The 25,440-nt window shown below is 40.1% G+C and overlaps 1 protein-coding gene across 1 annotated transcript in view; it reads left to right on the top strand.

Annotated features, from left to right (window-relative positions):
• The window catches only part of PTPN4 (protein tyrosine phosphatase non-receptor type 4), a 213,236-nt gene extending 190,464 nt beyond the window's left edge, over nt 1–22,772 (top strand). Inside the window, exons 25-27 of the mRNA XM_090046053.1 lie at nt 4,703–4,851; nt 9,964–10,099; nt 14,825–22,772. Of these exons, the coding sequence (XP_089902179.1) occupies nt 4,703–4,851; nt 9,964–10,099; nt 14,825–14,911 (372 nt within the window). The 3' untranslated portion in view covers nt 14,912–22,772. The remainder of the gene's footprint in view (nt 1–4,702; nt 4,852–9,963; nt 10,100–14,824) is intronic.
• Nucleotides 22,773–25,440: the final 2,668 nt, after the last annotated feature.

The following is a 25,440-nucleotide window of genomic DNA, read 5'->3' as shown; positions in this document are numbered from 1 at the left end:
CTCTATTTTCTTGTTGCCTAGTTAGCTGGTTTGGTTGATATGTTGTCTTTCTGCCCAGGTTTCATGTGATTCCTTATCTTACAATGCATCTTGGCTGCTAATTTTAGAAATATATTCATTCTTTTCTAATACATAATGATTTGTAGTGCCAAGTGAAGGATCAAGATATGCTTGTAGAAGCTCCTGTGTATAAACAGTTTCTATTGCAAAGAATTCACAATATCAAGTCAGACAGATGGAATGGGGGATGGGTTGACAGCATAAGGTAACAATTCAAATAGATTTAAACAGAAAAGGCAGAGAAATAGGTTTTCATATATTTGACCGGTGTCTAATGAGACTAATGTTAGGTGTTATGACAAGTAATGTTTGCAGAGAAATCAAGAGGATAAAGATGGCACTTTAAAAATGTAGCATGGAAGAAACTGCAGGATGGCTTGAAGAAAGGAGAAAATAAGATAATTAAACCTGGAACCATTGGAAGATTGATGGTTGGAGTAAATGGCTCCGTGAACTTGTAGATCTGATATGTAAGGTGGAGCTAAGTACTGGTGACATGAAAGAAAAAGACAAGGAACCTGTTTTGATGAAAGAGGGGTGATACAAAGGAGGAAATGAAGTGATGAGGGTAGTGAGCCAGGAAGATGGGCAGTTTTGAATGAACTTTGAAGGGGACAATATGGCTTGCATCAAGGTGGGAGTTGCATTACAAATGTATTTGACATGAGACTAGGAATTGAAAAAGTCTGCCCAGAGAGACAAATTGACATCTGTAGGTAGAAGTAGCAAGATGTGGATATAGCTCTGAAGAGGAGGCTGAGCTCAAGATGACACAAATGAGAACTCGGGGTAAGAGTGACTGGGAGTATAATGATATTTCCATTGTGATGGAGCCACTGAGGAAAATGGAAACCCCGTGGGGAAAGATTTGAAGTGTTGTTTTGGTCAAGATGTCGGACAAGGTGGGGAACAGGTTTTTAGCAGGCATACAGATGGATAAGTCGTTGTCATAACAATGATATATTTGAAGGCTTTTGGGTAAAGGAGAAAGGGTAGAGATGGAGAATAGCCAGGACTGATGAACAAAGCCTTGTGGACATCAAGTGAAGGAGGGAAAGAGGAAGTGGAAAGCCCACTTACCAAGGTGTTAAAGGACTAATTAGCAAAGTGGGAGGAGAACATGAGAAGACAGTGCCTCAGAAGCCAGTGGCTGGGTTTGAAGTAGTTGTTAATGGTCTCATAGGCTGCTCTGAGTTTGACCAGGACAAGATTAAGGCCCTTCAAGTGGAACAAAAGAAGTTAATCCAAAATGTTGGCATCAGTTTCAGTGAAGTTGGGTCGTGGAGGTAGAGAGAACCAGAATGGAGATGCTCAAAAATGGAGTTGGAAGAAAAGAAGTCCAGAGGTGAAGAAAGATGGACAATAGATGAAGGGGAGCAGCTTTGAATAATTGTCTTTGATAATTTTGTTATTTGTTTGAGACAAAGCTTCTTCTGAAGTATCCCAAGGCTGCTTAGAGACATAACCCCCTCCCTCAAAAACAGCACTTTAAACTTGCCACAGCCTGCAGAGCCTAGCACACGCCCAGAAGAGGGTGATTGAATCACCTGTTAGATAAAAGTGCCAAAGAGCCCTGCTAAAGTGTGCGAGCTATACAGACACTGCGGAGCTGGGTCAAACTAATGTGCTGCTTTTCCCAGTAAAGCGTGGGTGGGGGGTGGTTTGGTGTTTTTTTTTTTTTAGATCTCAGCAGCCCAAGTGCCTAAGTTAGGCTTTCAACCTGAGTACTTAGAAACACATAGCCAGCAAAAATCTTATTGGTGAATGTTTTTTTCTTTAAAGACAGTATTTTCATGGTGAAAGATGATGGATGATCCTTCTATTTTAACCTGTAGGAAATGAAAGTCGTAATTGAAAAGATCCATGTTGATTTTTGTTTTTTATGTAGCCAGTAGGATGATAAGAGGGGAAGGAGACTGCAGCAATTCACAGTTCGTGCATTTCAAATGAAGGGGGAGAGAGCCAGGCCCTGCACAGGCTTTTACTGTATGTAGGAAGTAGGCAGGTTTGCCACATGAGCTTTCTTCTCTCCCATTCCCCTTGGTGATTTTCTGTTTTGCCCTTAAATAGTAAAGCCATCCCCCGAATCAGTTGGCACACTGTGCAGCCAGTATATGTTGCCTTTTAGTGTATGGGCAACATTAGAAATCAAGATTGGTGCATACTTCAGTGGGTTAAAGGCCTAAAAAAGTAGTTAAATATCAGTAGTCTTACTGTTAGATTGCTCCAGGATTCAAGTAAAGGATTCACCAGGCCTTAGGCTAAAATGTAGTTGTTTGAGTGTATTTCCCCCCACAATAGTATAGTTCGTCTGTTTCACGTATGTGACTTTTCCCTTTTCTGCTTGTAAAATGGAAATCCTATTTGATGAAGGAACTAAATCTTTAATTCAAGTCAGCAGGCCACTTCCATGCTCTCTTACTTTTCCAATATGAGAGAGTGAATGCCTCTCTTGAGGACTGTTACATCTTTCCCGACTAGAAAGTATTTAATTATTAAGCTTCTCTGTGGTTTTCTGTCACCTGGAAAGCTTGTCATTTTATCTGTAGTAGACAGGTCATACAGGGTCTGCTTGTTTTAATGTAATAATATACCTAATTCTGGAACTGTAAAATAAGTTATGTGTCTCCACAATTGATTTAGTTTGTAGGTAGTATTTGATGAGTTAAGGCTGAGAAGGCTAAAGAAGCAAGGTACACTAGATGTGAAATGAACTGCAAGTCTGGGCAGGGAGGGGAGCATTTAGATACTGGGTCGTAAAGAGCTTCCTATATCAAATAGTAATTGGTTAAGTTGATTTAGGAGTAAAGCTAACAAATACACAAAGGGTCCATACCAATTCCACTCAGAGCTCGGATACCCCATTCACATCCAGTCAGATTCTTTTTGAATAGCACTGTTATGGGCCCAGCCTGCTGCACCACAGCCAAGATTAGGAAGGGGGCAGACATAAGTGCCCCTTGGTTCCTACTTACCTGCTGCCATGGTGCAAGACAGAACTTCAGCACTGTCTGTGGTTTAGCTCTATAGCTCCAACTACCTGTTGAATTTTTGTCCTCATTTTGTTTTGGTTAAATCTAGTTTATTTTGTGATTGTTTGTTTGTTTGTTTGTTTGCTTGTTTGGTTTTTTTTTTTTTTTTGCTTTTGTCTGTTGACTAATTTGAAAAAAATGTTTAGGATGCCCGCCTCCTGACCATCTCCCCTTTCACTCAGATAGATGATGCACCATCATAGCAGACTCCCAGGTCTACTGCATTCAAAAACTTTCCACCTCACAAGTCTACCATCTTTTTGTTTAGAGACTCTCTGAGTGGGTCTCTATCTGTATCCTATTAGTAGGTGACTAAAGGCCCACCACACATCAGAGTGCATGCCACAAGGTCGCATGGAGTTTTTGCAGACTCCCCTACTTAGTTTTGTGATCATATACCTGAAGCTTGGTTTACATATTCATCTCCCATTACTCCTTGATATAGATATCCAGTTCAGTAGATAGAGCTTGTATCTACACTACTGTATTGTACCCTATCTATTAAGGGAAATCACACAATTAAATGCGTGTTAGTTCCTGAACATGTTTCAGTGAGTATGGAGTTTACTTTACAATCGCTTGGAGAAATTACCCTATGGTAATTTTAGTTGTCCACAAAGACTTCACAATTTCCACTCTGTCCTTAGTAATCAGAGTCCCTGTATCTGGGATACTTGTTAACATGAACAACTGGTACCTCCCAAGACTGGGGGTGCACCGTGGTGGCGAGGAGTGGCAGCAGCAAGCAGTGAGCGAGGACCGCCCGCAAACCTTGGCAGCAGGGGTGTAGGGGGCTGGCGAGCATGGACCTGCCCGCAGGCGCCAGCACACAAATGTAAATGTTCCATTAACGTTTTACACACCTCGTTAAAAATGTCCTAAAAAATATTCTGCCTTCTGTGTTCACGTAGACAAGTCATATGTTCTGTGACAGTGGTTCTTAAACCTTTTCGGACTTGAGGCCCTCTTCCTTAACTCTTGTGAACTGAGTGACACCCAATTTCAAAACTAATGTATATATTACAGTGCTGCCCTCCTTGCAGAGGACCTGGGCAGTGGGGGTGGGAGATTAGACAGGCAGGGACAAGCCTATGCCTGCACTTATCTGCTCATATGTCTCCCATCTGGTGGCACCCTGGTTAAGAATCACTGCTTTGGAACCTGTTTCTCTATATTGCTGCATTACAGTGAACAGCTGGAAGGTGTTTTGCTGCATTACAATGAAGAGCAGAAAGGTGTTTGGTTTTTTTAAAATTCTAGATCAGAGGTGCTCAATCCGTGGCACACAGGCCATGACCTTCATGTGTGGGCACAGTGCAGGGCACAGTGCCAGGGCTGAGCAGGAGCAGTACACACAGACTAGCTCCGTGTCAGTCTTCTGACCTGCAGGTCCAAAATTTGAGCAACACCTTTCTAGATGCATCTATAATCACTTTAAAATGTGAAGAGCCTTTAGGAAAAGTCAGGATTATAAAATATGGTATGGGCAATAACTCATGTTTATGAAGCATCTTGAGATGCTTAAATGAGAATTCATACTAGATACACGGCTGATGATCATTGGCTTTTATTGTCAACTATATTTTTTATAAATTTTGTCTCCTGATTAGAAAAACGAAAGTCGTCAACTCACCCAGATTCAGTATATAGCATGGCCAGATCATGGGGTTCCTGATGATTCCAGCGACTTTCTGGATTTTGTGTGTCTAGTACGGAAAAAAAGGGCTGGCAGAGAAGAGCCTGTTGTTGTTCATTGCAGGTATTCATTTTTTTTTGACTTTCTTAAATATCCTAACTGAAATCCTCTTCTCACTGGGTGTTCTCTGTGTTGTATTTTGTTTGTTTCCAAAGTCATAGTTCCAAATTATATATATGTTCCCACTAAAGGAAAGAAAGATGAGGATACAAAATTTGAATTTGACTGTTGCTGATAATTTTCCAGAGGCAAATTAGTGTTAGCATCAAACATGAGGACAAATTTCTGAAGAAAAAAATCATTTAAACAATTGCATTATAATATGTCTGGGTAATATTGTACGTTGTTACCAAGGAGGTGGTGGGGGGCAAACTACTTCCCCTGTTTAGGAAATTGCTGTATTCACTGGGTAAGTGTGCTGCAGGGATCAAAAAGAGCTGGAGAAATCTTACATTCATATGTCTAGTATATGTGATCATGTGAAAGGCACACTTTCACTGAAATCTCTAGAATACTGAATATTTAGTGTGCACTTAAGGTTCACGCACTTTTTGTAACAGTTGATTCTTTTGTTATAAATGAAAATAACTGTTTTCTTTAATTTAGTGTCATATGTAAAGCTGAAATAGTTTCATTGCTGCTCTTATTAAATGCTTGTAATGGCTGTTAGCATTTTCTCAATTACATTTAAGATCTCCATAAGTAGACTCTTGAGGGTGCTTAACATAAATTGAAGAGACTAATACTTGAAATCCAATTTTGGCTTCAAATGAGCATTCACATCCCCTTGACTTCACTGAGAATTGGTCTGTGAACAGGATTTGGGCTTTCATCATCATGGTGTACAGGTAGCATTCTTATTTGTGAGCTAAGATGTGCCCATTTTGTAGGAAGAGAAACTAAGGAAGGGTACAAGGACACAGTCACGTTAGTTTTTATCATTTAATGTTACAGTAAGACTTAAGACTATTGAAAGAAATTGGTAGGGCTGGCAGAAGCAAATAAGAGTTGCACTGGGACACACACTCAAGACCTCCCAGAGCGCTCTCTCTTGTCTAATAGCCGCTGTCAGGCTTCGGTGTGAAGCAGGAGTAAGCAAGTGGAACTTTTCTCCTCCGGTGTGGTCACAGGCTCGGCAAGGTGGTAGTATAGATAAAGCCTACGTGAACCTGCAGACCTTAGACCATGGAAGAATAGCTCTGAGATTTGTGAGCTGTCTTAGTCACTTCAGAGTGACACCATTCAGCTGCCCAGTGATAATTTACATGTCAGTACTGATAACTATTTCATGCCTCACGGAAAGGATGAGAGCCGAGACTGCAGAGCTGAACAATTTGCTATTTGTAATGCCTCCTTTTGATGACCCAGGTAAGTGGCAGCTGCAAGATAGCCGCTACTTCCACACTCAAGAAGGAAACCTGTCTGAGCAGCCTAGCAGAACCTGTGGGCATATTCAAGCCTCACTAGGGGGAGCCAAACACAGATGCAAGGATAAAAACCGTATGCTGTGTGCACACACGTTTTTAATACATGTATAATGTACTCGAATTCTGCCTCCATTTGGGCAGAGCATATGGGTAGAACTTGGAAATATACTCTCACCTCAGATTTTCCAATTTGAGCACAGAGAATTTCAGAGCTGTATTAGAATTGATTTCCTTTTCTTTGCAAAAGGAAGCCCCCAAAAATGGCAAGTGGATTTTGCAAATGTATTGGAATATGAAATAGTTTTAGTTGTGTATATTTTTAAACTGACTGGATTTTAAGTTAGTCTCTCCCTCAGTAGCTTGTCTCTGGCAATAGATTGTGTTGCTAGCAGAACCAGAAGGGGTTAATAGTCATTTTAAAATCTGTACAGCTGAACACTTACTGCTCTTGAGAGAGAACTATATAGGGAGAGACTATCAATATTTATGCTCTTTAAAATTAATGATTTCCCAGTAGATAAAGCTCCTTTTACTTTATTACCCAAAAGCATTCAGATGTGGGAAAAGTGTTAACTTTAATTACAAGGACTTTAATCATTCTGTCTTTTAGGATGGAATAGATTTTTTTCTAGTTTTCTAAAAATTAGTTATAGTGAAAAGTAAATCCAATGTAATTCTCTCATGGTATCTTTTTATTCTGATAGTTGGAACATAATGTAGATAAATTTTTCACATTAAGGGTAGTGTTAGCCTCTCTTCATTGAGCAGCTTGTCATGCAGTTATTTATTACATTTGTTCCTAATAATAAAATTCTGTGCAAATCACTATATGATATGGTAACCTTTGATGCCATCTTCTGGACAGAATTAAAGGAACATGTTAAAATGATAATGGTAAATTAAAGTAAAAATCAAAGTAAAAACTGTTTATGGTAACATAGATTCTTTAAAATTTATACCCATCAAGTGTGTAATTTATTTAGGTCACCTTACCTTGGATAGAAATATTCTGAAATGTTAATCAGTTGAGGTAATTATACTGACATTTAGAAATATAGATTCTAGAACATAGTGGTAAATGAAAAACATGTTTCCCATCTTTAAAAAAGGGACAGTGTGCATATTTTCTTATGACAGTTTTCAAACTTCCTAAACTCATGCAACTCTTTCATATCACTTCTGCCATGGAGCCCCTTACCCAATCCTGGGAGCTGACAGGGAGCCCGGTGACCCCCCCAGCAGTGGCTGTGCACCGCCTCCCTGCCCGCTCCACGTTAACCCTCAGGCTCTCCATGGAGCCCTGATCACAAAGCCGCAGGGATCCAGGAAACAGTTTGAAAAACACTCTTACATGAAATACCTGAATTTTAAAGCAAGTTTACCATGCTGAAAAGCAAAATGCCTTTTGTCAGTCTTGGATTCTTTCTGAGATTTCCTAACTGTAATAAATTGTATATATACTCACAAAGTGAACCAGTTCACTTTCTTTTTTTAAGATAAAGGCCATTTTGAATGAGACCTCCAACCATGTTGTCACTTTTAAACCTGTATTTCATAAAATCATTTAACAGTTTTATTACTATGGGTTGCTACTAGTTGTTTTACGTAGGCACATTCCTAGAGCTTTCGAAGTTTACATTAGCTGGATACTCCAAATTACTTTTGAACCAGAGTAAGTGCTTTTTATTTATTGTTCTTCTAACTAATTATTATCCTACACACCTGTCTGATGCTTCTGAGTTGGAAAAATGTGCTAGGGATGAAGAAACGGGGCCCGTTAAACTGAAAATCCCTCCTCCAAAAAAAAAAACAAACCCAACAACTTGAAGACAGCTTTCTTTCAGAAACTGAAATTTCTGGTCACGACAGCTTGGTAATCCTGCCCAGCACAGAACTTCCTATCATTTATGGTGAATGGACTGCACTTACCTGACCAGCAAGTGGAGCTCTGGGAAGTCCACTCCTTTGAAACCTGCAGTTTTTGAGTGGGCTGTTTTTTAACCACACTTATGAAGGTGGCCCAAAACTGGATCCTTTCTGTTTTCCTGAGCCTGCTTCTAAATAACTCTCATGTGCTGTAAGGCCTCTTCACAGGGACACTCAGAAGGTCAGGGCCATCTTTTGTACTTCCAGGAACTCGATACCACTCAAACATAGTCATTACTGATGCGTTGGGAAGAAACCAGGCACAATGCCCCAAGCCAGCCTCTTGGGGCAACCTTTATCCATCATACAGAACTTAACAGAAACTGTTGGCCAGACAACACTATATTTTGTCAAGTAAATTGCCTAACGCAACTTATTTCCTGTGTGTTACTGTGTAAACGAGGTAACAGGATCTTATTACCCAAGGGCTCCCTCTGCTGTTGGAGAAGATCCCTAACTTAGATCCCATTTTATCCTTTCCCTGCAGCAAAGATCAACTGATTGTCGATGGAAGCAAGACTGTACTGGGGCTCCAACTAGCCGTAGTGTTGTCCCTGCTGGCTGACCATCAGCTGACCATCCCCTGGCTTGGGACCACAGCAGGACCAGTTCCAGCGCGGGTGTGGTCCCAGTCCAGTTGATTGTTGAGTACTCAGCTTTCAGGCTTGCCAGTGCAGGGGGAGCCTGGGATCATGATCTCAGGCTTCCCCTGGACTGGCAAGCAGGACATGATTGGGATCTTAACCCCTGTCCCACAGTTGCATGTCCTGCTATTCACATGTGGCATGGTAGGATTAGGATAATTATTGGGATCAGGGATCAGATCCCATTGCACCTTTTTAAATGAACATCTGTCATCAGCCTCAAATGCAGCTTTCATCCAGAGTTGTTACAGGATATTCAGAACTCTGCAGTAATTGTCATGGGTTTGGGGCTCAGCACACTGATGTCCACCATCTTCCAAGCCTGCTGAATGTTTGGCTGAACAGTGAGTTTCCACAAGCTTACTGTGACCATAATACGCTTCAATGCTAGGTCTCTAGATAATTAGGTAAAATGCCTTTCTCTTGCTAGTAGGACAGCTCCATCAGGCTGACTTGTTTTTACTGTAAACATGATCTGAAGAGAGGTCATAATGAAGCTTCTCAGTTGATTGGTTTTTAGAGAAGTCAATCTGCGTAACTAGCTGCATTTCAATATATTTTCTAGTACTCAGGCACCCATTGAATACATGTATTTTACAACGTGGTGCAATGAACAGCTTTCATGTAGTCAGTTAAAATTTCAAATGTAAATAGATTTTTAAATAAGTTACAGCAAAGCATCCTATCCTGAAAGCCATCTTATTTCATAGTTTAAGAGCAAAGACATATGCAGAATTTGTAACAATGGAAACCTAAAGTAGTAGTGTAAAAATATGTATGCTTTAGGTAAGATGTTATTGCTTTATTGTTACCCAAGTATTAGAACAGCAAATGCTAAGGTAACAATAATATGAGGTGAAATTGTCCATTAATGTCACTGATAGGTTTATGGCAAAGATCTTGTTCAGTGCTTTGAAAAGTCTCCCCTGTGTTACTTTTATATTCAGACAGGGCTGAATTGTTAGAGTAATATGCATAAAATCACTTGCCTCTCATCTTCTAGTATAGTTGGCTGTCATCAGAAGCCTGCAATTAAAATAATCATAGATGTCTGCCGTGGGTTTACTTAGGAATTTAAGATGTTGATATTAAAATTCAACTTTTTGCACTTTCAGGAGGATAATGTTTTTCTAAAAAGTCTAAGGTGAAAAACTTACTGACACCTTTTCCTTTTACAGTGCTGGGATTGGACGGACAGGGGTTCTTATCACGATGGAAACAGCTATGTGTCTAATTGAGTGCAATCAGCCTGTTTATCCATTAGATATTGTGAGAACAATGAGAGATCAAAGGGCCATGATGATCCAAACCCCTGTAAGTATATTATGTTTGCTACAGTTAAAATAGTAGTTTCATACTGCATGCAGTTTTGGGCACCACACTTCAAGAGGGATGTGGATAACCTGGAGAGGGTCCAGAGAAGGGCCACTCATATGGTTAAGGGCTTGCAGGCCAGGCCCTACAAGGAGAGACTAGGGTAGCTGGACCTCTTCAGGCTCCACAAGAGAAGGTTGAGAGGTGACGTTGTGGCTGCCTATAAATTCATCATGGGGGCGCAGAAGGGAATAGGTGAGGCTCTACTCGCTAAGGCGCCCCGGGAGTTGCAAGAAATAATGGCCATAAACTATCAGAGAGCAGATTTAGACTGGACATTGGGAAGAACTTCTTCACCGTTAGAGTGGCCAAAATCTGGAATGGGCTCCCAAGGGAGGTGGTGCTCTCCCCTACCCTGCAGGTCTTCAAGAGGAGGTTAGATAGGCATCTGGCTGGGGTCATCTGAACTCAGCACTCTTTCCTGCCTATGCAGGGGGTCAGACTCGATGATCTATTGAGGTCCCTTCCGACCCTGACATCTATGAATCCATATCCCATTACACAGTTGTTTCACCCTCACAGGAAATGAGAAGGGATACCTACAATTTTGAAAGGGGCACTTTAACTTAGGGCATAGACCACCCTAACAATTACACTGGTATCAGGTGGTAAGTTGTCACTGTAACTGTTGTGCTTGTTCAGTTTTTATACATTCATGTTGCTATAAGATGCAACAGTTATGTCAAAGTAGTTGGTGCACGCTCCCGAAGTGGCGACGACTCCTCCCCTTTTAAAGTGGTTAAAAGTTATGTCTATCCATGGCCATAGAGTGGATACAGCCTTGGTGCCCTCTCAACTAGTGCTGCTCAACTTATTCAGCCCTGCTGACCAGATGAACAGCACAAGGCCAGTCTGCAGACTGCATCCAGCATGGGGTCAATTTGAGGTGTAAGCTGCACACCAGCCTGGTCCTGCTTAGCACATCCTTCCATAAAGTGATGCTGCCCACCAGCTTGGGCCCATGGGCCACAGGTTGAGCACCATTAATCTAGAGCAGTAAGATGTAAGCCATGTTGACAGAGTGCAATTCTCTGAAGGGGAATGCCAGATGTGGGAGAGAAGAGGTGGGCAGGAGAAATTGGAGTGCATCTGCAGCGAATGTAGAGAGGTGCAAGGGAAAATGGGGATGTGGGTGGTACGATCCAGTTACATTGTGCTGCTCTGACATTGCAAAGGACGATGTTAACTCTGCCTTATACTGATTCGGTAAAGGAGAAATTGTAGGAAAAAGGTAATCACATATTTGTTCAAATCCAAGATAAGGTTCAACTTAAGGAAAAGACACCTCACCTTAGATTGGATGTGCTCTGGGGCAGGTATCTGGTGCAGGTTTGACTCCAGCCCTGACCCTGGGGAGACCATGCAGGGCAGGCTCAGTGGGGAAATCAGGAGAGACCCTGCAGCAGCAAGGGAGCTGCTTTGGCTCTGGGGCCAAGACTGGAGCTGCCACTGCCTCCTGGCTTAACTGGAGCTGGAGCCAGACCCACCACCTGGGGTGGGGGCCAGGTGGGGTAAGTGGCTGGAGAGAGGTAGGCATGGGCAGGGCAAGTGGTGCTGGGGGGCAGGTGCTAGAGGGTGCAGTCATGTTGCCTGCCCCCCCATCACTGCTTGCCCCCACCTCCCCTGCTGCTCCTTTCCCCACTGCAGTGGTGGCTGGGGATGGATTTGAGGCAGTGTTCTAATAATTGTATTCTGTACATGGAAAATTATAATGTATAATTTTCCATGTATAGAATCTGTTTATTGGGAGGGGGTCATCTTTAATGTGAAGTTGTGGTACTTCAAAAATAACTTTATTCTATTCTGGGACCATCAATATTAAAACGCTTTAATCATAACCCTATGGTAGTGCTAAGCGTCACATCACAGCATCTGTTAGAAGGAGTTTGGGTGCTCTCACTGTGTATTTCCATATTTTACCATATTTGGATTTAAGTCTAACTGTAAGTCTGTATTTTTCCTGGGTTTTTGTAATGCTTAGTTTTAAGAAAATGACAACATTTCTATATTTTTTCCCTAAATTACTTGTGCTCTGAATTTTAACTCCATTATGCCATGGGGAGCGGGTTGAGAACAGGTTTAAAATCAGCGTAGTGACTACATCAGTATCAAAGTCAGATGCTGCTTCCATCTGAGATCTTATCCTGTTGACTCTTAAAGAACATAAGGCAAAATTTATGAAATCCCTAGTGCCGTACGAGCCTGAAGGTATGGACAGATGAAACAGTTGCACTGAGGTTAAGAGCAGTGGGTGGAACTTCCTGCATCTCAGCTACTGTACAGTATCTATTTCTTCTGTCCTTGGTAAGTGGTAGCTAAACCAGAGCAATTTAACCCTGAATGAAGCAGCTGTTAAATTACACAGTTCAGCTTCTGTTTTGTAGGGTAGAAAAGATGTGTGGAAACAGTGGCGCGGAGCACTTTGACATGCAATTTAGGTCCAGCTTATTACAGTAACTGTAGGAAGGTTCACATCCTTGCTGCTGTTCTTTCAGGGAAATCTAAGGAGAGTTTAGTGCTTCTGAACACACACTTGTCAAATAAACTTCTCTTACATGGCCAGCAATATCCATATCATAAGTCCTTTAATGCTTTCCAGTGCTTTTCTTTTACTAAACAATTACATCTTTCAGAAGAAGCTAGGGGAATGTGATAGATGAACAGTGATAGAAGATGTTACAGAGTATAGATACCCTACATATTCTGTAAGGTGAACTATTTTCTATACTATCTCTTCCCAGATGTTAAAGAAATTATTGGATTGTTTTCAGTGTCAAATCTGTGTTCCTTTTATAGTCCCCCTTAATTTTCTGTTTTGGTAGATGCCCCTTTGAGCTTCAAACAAAAATGTCAGTTTGGAAAGGAGGCTGACTTGTATGAAGGTCTTTTCCTTTCTGAAACAGCTGCTCCGAAACAAATTCCCGCCTTAATTTTTCACCTTAAAGCAATCTGGGAACCACATGCACTTGCTGCTTATAGCATTTTGCCTGTTAATTTAGGTAGCAGAAGTCTCTCCTGTGCATCTAAATCTGTATTTAAGTGAACCAGAAATTCCTTTGTAATTAGTGTTCCTGTTTATTTCATGATGGAGCATGCAAGGTTGATAATGACCGATCCATCTAAAAGAACCTTGTTGTTTTTAATTTACTCCCTACGTGGGATGAAATATGTCCTATTGTGTGAAATGTTTTTTAGCCGGATTTGTGTATATCCACTGCATATGTAGAAAAAAAGAAGGCTAAGTCTCCATAGATTAGTTCTTTCTTTACTGATTATTTTCCCATTGTGTTCTGGTTTTTTTTTTATTTTTTTTTTATTTTTATTTTTTTTGGACCATTTCAGTATTATTATTTTTTAAATCCGTATTAAATTCTCAGAGAAGCAAGGAATCTGTGGTTGCAGTAATGTGAATCCATTTAACTATTTCATCAAAAGTCCCATGGATGGAATTAAACGCTATGTTTTAATAGAAGATCCCTATAAATAGCATGCCCTCATGAGTCTGTAGTCTTTCTCCTGCCTTTGCACATCCTGAAAGCTACATGTGCTGTACACAAGATGGCACTGTGCCATTCTTCCACCGTGTGTGTGTGTAAATCAAGGGGACTCTGAGAAGAGTATGTCTTTTAGGGGAGTCTTCAAACAACACTAAGCAGGCTAATTTATACGAACACTTATAAATCTAACGATATCAATGCACATCCAGTGAGATGACAAAAAACAGTTATCAAGTGGCTGGGTAAAATAAATATATTTTAAGCCATTTGAAAGCTATAAATACTGGCTTTCCTGTGGTTTACAGTATTAAACAGCACTTAGTATTAGCCTTGGCGCTTTGCAAGATTGTGGCAGCTTGGGTGTGGTGACTGGAGCCACTGCCTCGGGTGCTGACTTGGTGGAGAGGGGTGCAGAAAAAGAGTACAACACCACAGCTGCACGATCACACCATCGATGAGGTGGCAACTGGAAGTCACCACTGTCCTTTGTGTGGCAGCTGCCCCAGGCACCCAGCCACCTTGTTACATCTCCAGATAATGACCTGCCTTAATGGTTCAATCTGATTATTATTTTACTTTTTTCATTCAGTTAAGACATGGTTTTAGTGACTTGCATCTCAGGAGCTGCTAAAGCTGAATCTGAATGCTTTATTGCAAAGCATTTGGAACCAGGCTTTTTCTGGCATAAAGCTCTGCTTTCTTATTCTAGAGCTGTGACAAATAGGAGAAGGTAATACTTCAGAATTGCTGGGGTGGGGGGTTGGTACAACACTAAGATACTTTAGTAGAGTAACTGTTAAGCTGTTAAAAGTGGGAAAATTTAAGACTAGATAAACTGCTGCAGGGGATGAAGGATTACTTAATTATACAAGTTTTGGGAATGGTGCAATCGTGTGTGCACGTTGAGTAAATATATATATTACTTATTTTCTTTAAAATGTTCCAGTTTTTGCTTTGTAATAAGACTGCAGTATAAACTCTTGTTCGGTGTTCTCTAAGCATGCTCTTCAATAGGGATACAAGTGCCAAGCCCCTGCTTTTTGGTGAGGTGCAGAGGTCACCAGTCTGCCCTGTGAGGACGATTGGTGCCTTAGCGACCTCTCCTATGTCCAGTTTATAGTGTTCAGTTCTGTTCATTTTCCATTAACTTAGTCCACCTTCTTTTCAGAGTCAATACAGATTTGTTTGTGAAGCTATTTTGAAGGTGTATGAAGAAGGAATTGTTAAACCCCTAAAGACATTGCTGCATAAATAAAGAGCAAAAGGGCTGGGATACAGATTGAAGAATCCTGTCCTCTAATAAACTTGGCAGCCTTCATCGTGCCATAACACTGCTTGCAGGAAATGGTATTGGAGAACAGCAAAGAATTGACAAAGGACTTGGAAGACTTCAGCACTGTTGCACTTTATGTTGAAACAAAAATCAGTCTCTAAAACTCTATAACTTTCATGTGTTTGAAGACTTTATTTTCATGCTTGGCTCCGAACAAACTGTAAACTGAAAGAACTAAGTGTGTTCAGGGTAACTTCCGATATTTCATTGTAGTGCCATATACTCCCCCTTCTGATTCAATTGCTACAAACAAGGCTTGGAATTATTTCACTCTGTTATACACCTACATCTTTAAAGAACAAAAAAACAACAACAAAAATACACTAAGCTATGGTCTCTTCTAGTGCTAGGTGATTTGCCATGTACAGATTCTCCATTTTTGTTTTTTTTTTAAAAAACATTAGCAATATTGCCAATATTAGAAATACACTGCCTACTGATGCAGCACTTTGCCCTCCATCCTGTTTTGAGACTAGCTAGTTATTAAAGGAAGGTTGGCATCTGTGGTAACCCAGCAGTAGCTGCATAATGCCCACTTACCAGCATCTTGTGAAATATAAACGGTATTGCTTTGAGTTAATGACACAACTTAGTGCCCAACACTGGTGTATTCAGATTCACTTGAGTTAACATTACATCGTGGGAACTAGTGCATGCATTATGTCTTAACCCCTTAAGTGCCTTGAGACTTACAATGTACGTCTAATGAAGAAGGCACTCGTATGACCCTTTGGGGGTAGTATCATCCTTTCATATTTTTTCTTCATGGGTTCACATTTTTTAAATGGCCCTTGGTGCTTGGAGTATGTTACTGCAAGGGGTCACAGAAATACCATTCCCTCTTTCCTTTTACAAGTACCTGCATGCTACTACAGGTAGCAAAAGCACCTCTGCCTACTTAATGAACGAGCATTGTTTGCTGCTGTGTAATTTTGTGGAAAATCTGACACATTCCTTTCAACTGGTAACTTTTATTAACAGCTTAACATGAAATGCCAGTAGGTTGTTAGAATTTGATCCTCTCTCTTACCCTCCCATTAAGAGAAGCAGTCTCATTTGATTAGAATATACCTTTTTTACAGCACTGATACTTAAGCTTAAACTTACAGTCAAATGTGATTAATTCTTTTCCATCCCTGTTAACTAACTGTTTTTCTAAGTCATCATCAGTTGATTTCAAGCCATGTTCGTACTGGACTGTTTTTTGTTTTTTTTTTTTGAGCAAGACAAGACTGTCAAGTTTCCCAAAATTTTAATTCCTTAGTAACCCCAGTCATTTTCTGTTATCCTTGTGGAAAATTAAATTGTTCCAGTTTGTATGTCTTGTTTCTTATTTAAGTCATTAGCATGTTTGTAACAAAAGACTTATGTCTCTGTCTGATACAGTATCTGAGCTCATTCTAAAGATGTGTATATTTTGTCCCTTTCAATACTTCTTTCAAGTATGGAAGAAGCCAAGTGGTAAGCAAAGTGTCCATCTTGATATACAGGAAGAAGAGATTCAGTCACTTTCTACACTGCCCTGTAAAAACCTAATACTACGTGCCGTGTATTTAAAAGTTTTAAGTTATTTTATTGGTTTCCAGAAAATTATTATCTGATCAGTTTTGTTAATAACCTATATATTGCCTAGAATTAAAAGATGAAAAGTTCTAAGCTAAAGAAGATTAAATATTGTAAAATTCTTCTATATAATACACTGTGTTCCTTGGACAGCTAGAAAAGACCACAGTTGTGAAGGATATGAACATACAACCAATTTACTGCAGGTCAGAAGGGACTGGGCTTTACTGAATATCAGGTGCTCTATGGTAAACGCATGCATGTATGTATGTATGTATGTATGTATGTATGTACACTTTTACCACATACTCTGTAGTAGTCAAGTCATGGCACGTACACGCTCGGGTCATGGCATACACGAACAAACTCATGCACACACACTCAACTGGAGTCATGGCACATGCATGCTCATGTCAGCTTGTGCACGTGCATACACATTTTCTCTATCTTTTTCTCTCAAGTCATGGCACATACACACGCACACACGCAAGTCATGGCACACGTCTACACACACTCAAGTTGAGTCATTGCACATGCGTATACACATACTATCTACTGTTATTTAACTTGCAGTTCCTGCAGGGTAAGAGCATGCCATGGGCACAACACAGGGCAGCTAACACATGGAAAATCCCTTGTCCCTTTTTATACTGCTATAAATTACTTGTATGTCCATACCCAGGATTTTCAAAAACCAGTGAAAATGAATTCAGGTGAATTGAAGCTTTCGTTTCTGAATTTGTGACCATCAAGAGCCACAATGCCAAATAAAGAGATATAGAGTTTTAAATATTTTTAGAAATAAAAGAGAACATAATATTAGATGGGCTATAGCCCCTGTTTACAAAGAAATTCTACTACTTATATTTCTAGATTTGAGATTTGTGTCTATATTGTCCCTCAGCGAACAGATGAATCTTATTTGATGAAATTTGAGTGTAAACTGACTGCTGCTGCCAGAAAACTGACAATGTGGCCATGGTTCCTGAAGAAAGGGGTGGGAAATCATACCCACGTTGAAACTGAGATGTAATTAGTCAGAATGGGCTACCAAAAACCACTCCAGTTCAGTTTGTAACCTCCAGCCTATAAGAGGTGCCACCTCATGTCTGCAGGGGTGTTGGTTGTAGCTGTGTTGGTCCTAAGGATGTAGGTAGATGAGGCTCTTTGAGTAAATCTGATATCTTTAATTAGACCAGCACAGATACTTGGGAAAATTCTTCTTTGCAAGCTTTCAGGTACAAACACCTTATGTCTGCCATACTTGGAAAACACCTGTGAGGGCCTGGATGCCCAGCATCTAGGAAAGCACAGAGAACCATACAGTTCAAAAACTGTATCTCGTGTCAGTTCAGAGATCAAAAATAGTTTTGTCATGGGTTTTTATTTTGACGACAAGAAAGGTAGAGATGCTGATTTAAAGGTGCTTTCTGTGAAAATATTTTTAAAAGATGTTCTCTCACTGACTATATTTGACAAAACACAAAAGAGCACAAGATGTTTTACCGCACCTCGAGTCCCAAGAATACATGGGAAAGCACCTTTGGATACCAAGCCCAACAGCAGCTGTTTCCATTTTGATGGCCAGGCAAAATAAACGTTTTACCACTTGATTTTAGAAAGAAAAATAGTAGCGATATCTGGTTTGAATTTCAGTTTTAATTTGCAGCAGACGTTACCCTGTAATGAAAGTTTAAGATTTGATCTTCCTTGTGACAACATTTTGAGATGTAACGTTGGTTAGGTGGAGGACTAAATTAAGTTAAGCACTTAATATCTAAACATTTAAATTAAAAAATATATATCCATTATATTAAAATGAACTATCTTCATAGTAAATACATAAATGACAGTAATGGAATTGTCCTTTTTATATACCTTTATTGAGGGAAAGCAGGACAGAGTTTAGAGCAACATTGGATAGTGTTGGTGTATGGCATATTTAAACATTCTCTATAAGGTTGCCAAAGCAGTTTGAGTTCACAAGACCCATTTATACCACAATTATACATGGAATATATTTATTGGCTATTCTTTATTATTGTGTTGATTCTGGATGGAGGCAAAAGAAACAGATTTGTCTGAATTAACTTCGGTTGACTTAATGTACTAACTAGTTGTAGTGGGGGAAATGAATCCTAGCTGTATGTTAAGTGAGCTGGTATGGCCACCAGCTGAAAAACAAACATCGGTGAGTTTTTAGTTTCCTTGGAGCATGTAGGGTGGTAATTTAGAGTTTGTTGGAAAATAGTGAAAAAACATCAAAGCCTTTTTAACACCATGAAGCATTAGTACAACAGAATGAATGATGTTCCTATCAGTTGTGGTATAAATGGCCTTGAAGTATTTTTCTATGGCCATAAAAGAAAGTCAGAACTGCTAAATATTTTACCTTGGGTTATGAAGATCTGTATCATTATCCTCAAAAGGAAAAGAAAGAGCTATTTTTTAGGTTTTTTGTGCATTTCATGCTGTACAAAACATGAATGTATCTTTCAGACATAACGACTTATACGTGGTTAATGTCATGACTGTTGGATTTTATGAATAATTATTTTCATACCATTTGTTTAGAAGAAAAAATTAGGTGGGTGGGAAGAAAATGAAACAAAAAAAGTTAAGTTTGTAAAACTTCCATGATACAAATGCAGTTTTTTTAAAGGTCAAGTGATTTTCATTGTAAATAAGAGCAATATTATGACGGTTTTGTGCCAATGTATAATGAACAGGCATTTTTGTTTTCCTTTTGGCTTCATGATTGAAAACTGCAACTGCCATTTATTATTTCAAGTATCTTTGAAGGTTTTTAATGGATAAATTTGGGGCTCTAGAGGGGTTTATGTCTTGTTTTGGGGTTTTTTTGAGTGTTTGGGTTGGAGGCATGATTTTTTTCCCAGTACTTTGGTTTTGATAAATATGAAGTAACGATCAGGTGGCACCCACATCAGATGTCAGCCATTTTCTCTGAGAAGTATGATTTCAGATAAGCTAACTTAATGAATTTTTCCAACATTGGTGATACTGAAATTGAAGTTGTTTGGAACAAACAGATGAGAAGCACTATGCTTTATTGCTTAACAATAAATGCCAAACTATACCATCTCAGTCACTAGGAACAAAAGCTGTGATTATTCATCTCATTACATTTAATATCAGTTGATGTTTCCTCCAGGTTTCATCTAATGAATTAGATTTTGAAATGATTTTAGTTGATGTTCTTCCCGCTGCAGAAGCACGTCTTTAGGATAGTGTCTTAACCGCACAGCCATTCTGCATCATTACAAGGGTTAAAAAGCAGTTAGAGGCAAGGGGAGATGTCTATTGTGGAACCACATAGCTGACACCTTCCCATGGGGAATCAGCAGAAACTTTGCGGTTTCCAGGGAAGGACCAAAAAGCAGCTGAACTCCGCAGTTCCACTGCACAGGGCAACAGGAAGTGAAAATGGGTGCGTGGAGATGCTGCAGCTCCTGGCACGTAGAGGAGCTGAATTGTGTGGTATTTCCACGCCACTATAGTGTGTTGGGGTGAGGGCAGGTGGAGGATGTTCGATGGTTCAGGGAAACAGCAAGACTATGGTCAGTTAGCGAACTATACGGCTCCACCATCCACAAATCTCCAAGTAAGGAACATGATATCCAGTCGGTGTGCTGTAGAAGTGCCTGCAGACCACCCATGGCCCAGGTTTTAGGTAGAGAGCAAGTGGAGGATTCTTGTCCCAATTTCCTATTTGATTTCCCCAAACTTTGTACAAGTGACAGGAAATTTAACCCCTGGAGTCAACTGGAGTCTGTTTTCAATCTCTCACGTTTCAGAGTCCATGTCCCTGCTCTGCTATACATTATGCTGTCTCAGAACAGCTGTTTGACTAGTCTTAGTAGAAGGCAGGTAGAGGTGCACCGTTATAGACTAAAAAAGAGATGTATAGTACAAGGTTTTACAAGCAGAAAAAAGGCTTATATCATTGATTTAAATAGCTGGCTTTCCTTTAAAGTAAATATGGCATGTGTTTTATGATGGGAATAGCTCTTGTATGTGGTGTGGATTGGTTTGTTCTTTTACCATTGCCACAAGCGATGGAGCAATATGGGGATCAAATGCTAAAGCTAAGTAACCATATCCATTATGTAATGGTGAATCCCACTTTATCCATTGAAACTGTAAAGATAAGTCTACTAATGGTGTTGGGGAAAGTGCTGGGAGGGAAAGGGAACTTGTTTGCTTTAACAAACCTACTTTTTCCAGTCTTAGGTTGTCATACCATAGTGTGCTGAAGCTGAAATGGTTGGATTAGCAGCCTTCAGAGTTGGTAATAACAGCTGAAAATCACCTCTCTGCAGGTTACTGGCACCACAAGTCAGCGGGCTTCTTTAAAGGAGGGGTGAAACGGTGCATGGCTACAGCCTGCCCCTTTGCATGTGGATATCTTCCATCCGTTATAATCCAAGATGAGAGGAATTGTTCTTTTAGGGGGAAAAAAATGCACATGGATATGTTGAACCTTGATCAGCTGGAAATCAAATGTACTGGTTACTTTATGAACTGGATAATTGGAAGAAAACAGCTTCAAAATCCCTCATTCTATGAATAAACCTCAGCACTCATTTTTGCTTTACAAACTTTGGCTGACAACTTCTGTTGGTTGCACTACTTCATATTTAGCAAGTTTTTACTTTTCTAAGACTTTTTTTTCCTAAGTTTCTTGAATTTTGAATAGTAGCACTTTATCTGAAGCTTACTACTGACTGAATTATTGAACAAAATAAACTGTAATGGATTTGGAGAGAGATGCTAAATTGATTTCAGCGGAGTTGATTTGGATCATACCCTGATATGAATGCATTATGTTCTGTTTCTGATAACAGGTTATGACAGTTCTAGCCTTTGAATTTTTTTTATCAAAATAATTTTAGGTTTGATACTGAAAAGGTGCAAACACTAATTACAGGGTACCTTTAAATTAATCTCTGTGTTCTCTCTCAGCTAGCTGCAAATGATGTACGTTTACTGTAAATGTTCTGCTTAGCATAATTTTAACATTAGGTAATTACCTGAAAATCAGTATTCTTTTTTGTACTTAACTTATTTTGAGTTCTGATAACTACAGATAAGTAGATTATGCACAACAGTAATTTTTTTAAAGTTATAACCCTTTTACTCAAAGGCCAGAGGCCTGAAACATGAATGAAGGGGTTAAAACAGTTTACATTAAGCTGCTGTTCTCATTATTAATTAGAATAATATGTTCACAAAGACTAGACTACAAACTGCCCGGTGCAATTATCCCAGTACATTAGGGCTCCACAGTAACAAAACATAACAACATTTTAATAAATAAGAAAAAATAGGTTTTATTTTCTACAGAATAGTTTTAACTTCAGTTCAGGTAGTTCACTGACCTGTGATCTAGTTTTAACTAGGAAATTTGGCAAGGCTGTTTTTGTGTGTCTTTCTGTAACAGGTGCTATACTCTGTGTAAATACAAAGGGAAAAAAAAAACCTTGTCTGGATCATATTCACAGTCACATAGGTGGCAATATTTGTTTGTTAGTCACAGTAATGAGTTTGCATTTTTGGCTGCAGCTTTACATTTGTCTGATTTCAACTGGGTTTCATACTGGCATGATTGACAGTGCAAAGTGGATCCTCTCAGTTGATTAGCTACTTTATTATTTATTCAGCCTAGTTCTATTCTACATATTCCTATTAATGTTAAATGCTTTTTCCCATAAGTAGACACTTGCCTCCTTGAATTTGTATGACTGCTCATCAAAGAAACCCATTCAGAAAACAACGTCTAGGCTGAGCAGCCAGGGTGGTCAACTGAAATGACAAACTTGAATTTGGCCAACACTGGACAATGTGAAAAGAACTTCAGCATTTGTCACTGCAGCTACTGTATGCTTTGAAGGGCCTTATGTATTTGTCCTCATTTTAGTAAAAAGAAAGTTCTTGCCATGGATACAGTACACTAATGTCCTACGGAATACCAGCAGCTCCCTGGATAAATATGCTAATTAACAGTTAACAAGTTGTTTTAGTCTTAAGAACAATTTCATTCTCCTATGTGAAATAAATGCTGTTATGCAGATTTTGTGGATATATTTTAATTTCATTTGACAAATAGTTGTCTAGGTACAAACTTGGAAAAATACATATAGTTTCCTTGTGGATCTTAACTGTTTAATTGCAAAATAAAGATGTGCTTTAGTAATTTAAAGTTTTAATATTTTTGGAGATTTTCTTGCTCTTGTAAACACGGTTTTGTTGGGCTGTCTTTGCAAAACAGATGCAAGTGAATGCTAACCCTTGTATTCTCTACTATAGCATATGGTATCTCCACAAATAAGGTCCTCTTTCCTGTAGGTCATGGATTGTGTGTGTAAACAGTACTGGTTTACTGCGGCATTAACAGGAGTGAAGTTATCTGCATGTAGAATAAGTAGGACTCAACTAATGGAAGCCAAAGTTGTTTCCCTGGTAGTGTGTCTCTGCTGTGCCCTAGAGGAAAGTTGCTAACAGTATAGAAAGGATTAAGTTTTTGCAGTTCTTTTCAGAGGCAAACATCTTTGCTCCGTTGAGGTTACAGGTAAACAGATTAAAGTGGGGAGGGTATGGGAATACGGATATGAAGAATGACTATTCTGGAATGAAGGTTACGATGGAGTGAAAGAGCTGCTTGGAAGCATGTTGAAAGGATGTTCCAGCCAAATTGATCAAACCAAAAACAAGTGCAAAAGACTGAAGGAAATATTAGGAGAGGAGGGTGGGAGAGGTCTGAGTGTCAGGGGAGGGAGCTAGGAAGAAAAAGAGTGCCACTGAAATGTAATAAAATTAGACTGTACATCTCAAGTGAGGGTGAGGCAGTTGGATCTGGTATAGTGTGACAAACCACTGCAGAAGTGTTCAAGGCAGGGGTGGAGAGGGAAGGCTGGAGAGAAGACAGTAGTCGCACTTACCTGAACAGCACATGCACAAGTCTTTGAGTGGTGAATTGTAATGGGGACATGTAGTGTGCACCTTAATGATATGCAAGAGTTACAATGGTCATAACTTGCCAAGAGACTGGATAGTGGGGAGGAGAAAAGTTGGATGCTGCTGAGGTTAGCAGGTTAGGGAAAGAGAAAGAAAGGTGACCTTTTCAGTGGCAACAGAGAATGGACCTTGTGGGAAAGATTACATAAAGTTTGGTTCTAGAACAGGCTGAATTGGGTGGCATGAATGGACCAAGGACATCCCGGAAGTGCCAAGTCATTTGTTCTCCATAACACCTCCCCCCCCGGAGAAATGACATGCTTGTAGGTATCCCTCTGAGCGCCAAACACAATGGCTGTTGTCATGCAGAGACTGATCGACAAGGAACCAAGCTGAGAGCACCCTCTTTTCACACAGACAGCGGATCAGGTGCTCTGCGGTACGAATATGCAGGTAATTTGAGTGTGTCCAGGAGAAGTGAAGATGACACATTTTCCATCCTGTTAATAAAGGCATTTAGTTACCCATTTCCTCCCACGGCTTTTCCAAACGTGCATGTTTCCTGATAGCAGTGTGTGGGCAGGAAGATTCCCAGCCCTCGCTGTCAATACAGCATGCAAACATACACTTAACCTCCAAGACACGACCTGCGTCTAGACGGTAAACCTCAGTCTGAGCTTCCTGCCATGCTTACCTTGTTCTGAGGATGTAGTCTGCAGGGCCGTTGAGTCCGGGTCTCTAGTTCCTCCTCAGGGAAGCCTTGCTCAAATAAACAAGTCTGGTGTTAACAAGATCCACCTGCCACTGTATAAGCAGAAATATTTTGCAACATTTATATAAACACCTGGTTTTAGCAGGTGACATTTGATGACAGAATGGAAGAGGTCGGCATATCCAGGCAGTGTTTAAGGTATTTCCAGGTTTCTGCATCCGTGGGTTTTTTGGCTGCTTTTATCAGAATATGGGTCTGCTTAGCTAATAATTTGTCTATGCACCACACCAGGCTTTACTTACAGTATTAAAGGAAACCAGCAGAAATGGTTCTAGTGGAACCGAACTCCCCACAAGTTTGCATGGCGTGTTTGATCATCAAATACCATGTACGTCCCTGAATTTGAGGATTTGGTTCTGATACCAGATCTGAAATCATGCCTTAAGCCAATCTGCTAGCAATCAGTTTGTTGGCAAGGAGAGGCTGAAGACCTGAAATCAGTGCCTTGTGGAATTTCTCATCTTCAGCATCCCCTGCAGGTGTGGGAACTCAAAGGCATCTGGCATGCTTTAAATTATGGGGGCCAACCTTCTTTGGCAGGCATGCCAAATTAACCCCATGCCCTTTCCAAGTGCCAGTCCAATCCCTTCTGCTCAGTCTGCTTTCTGCTCACAGCCCTGGGCTCCCTGCCTGTTTTGCTCTGCGTTCTGCTTCCTTCCCTTTGCTGCCTGCCTAACTTGCTGCTTTGCTGGTTGCTTCCTCCCCATCTGCCTCTCTTCTGCCTGCCCCAGTCTGCCATGTGCCACACAGAGGCTGCCTACAGTGTTGCTAGGTGTACAGTAATTATCATATTTGTACAATCATTTCAACCCTTGTACGATAGACAATCCTAAAAGTGTTCAAAATGTATGATTTTTTTTTTGTCATTACATTGTGGGGGCAAACAAAAATGTAAGTCACTCCACCCACAATCAGCTGATCATGTGATCTCACCAGTTCTCACTTGCGTTGAATTGAAATTTGACAGGGGCTAAGGTGAGGGTGAGTAATATTTGCCATTTATCTTTAACTGGAGAGTTGCAGTGAGCAATATAAAGTAACTGCATAACAATCTCATAACTAAATCTCATTGTGTAATAATACTAAGAGCTTTATTTTAAATGCTATGTATGGTCTTAAATCAATAGAAAGTCAAAGAGGT

The sequence above is a fragment of the Crocodylus siamensis genome, chromosome 4 (genome assembly GCF_052110815.1).
Source record: "Crocodylus siamensis isolate JL-2025a chromosome 4, ASM5211081v1, whole genome shotgun sequence".
NCBI lineage: Eukaryota > Metazoa > Chordata > Crocodylia > Crocodylidae > Crocodylus > Crocodylus siamensis.
The sequence above is the reverse complement of the archived record's forward strand: the minus strand, read 5'-3'. Positions and strand labels throughout refer to the sequence as shown.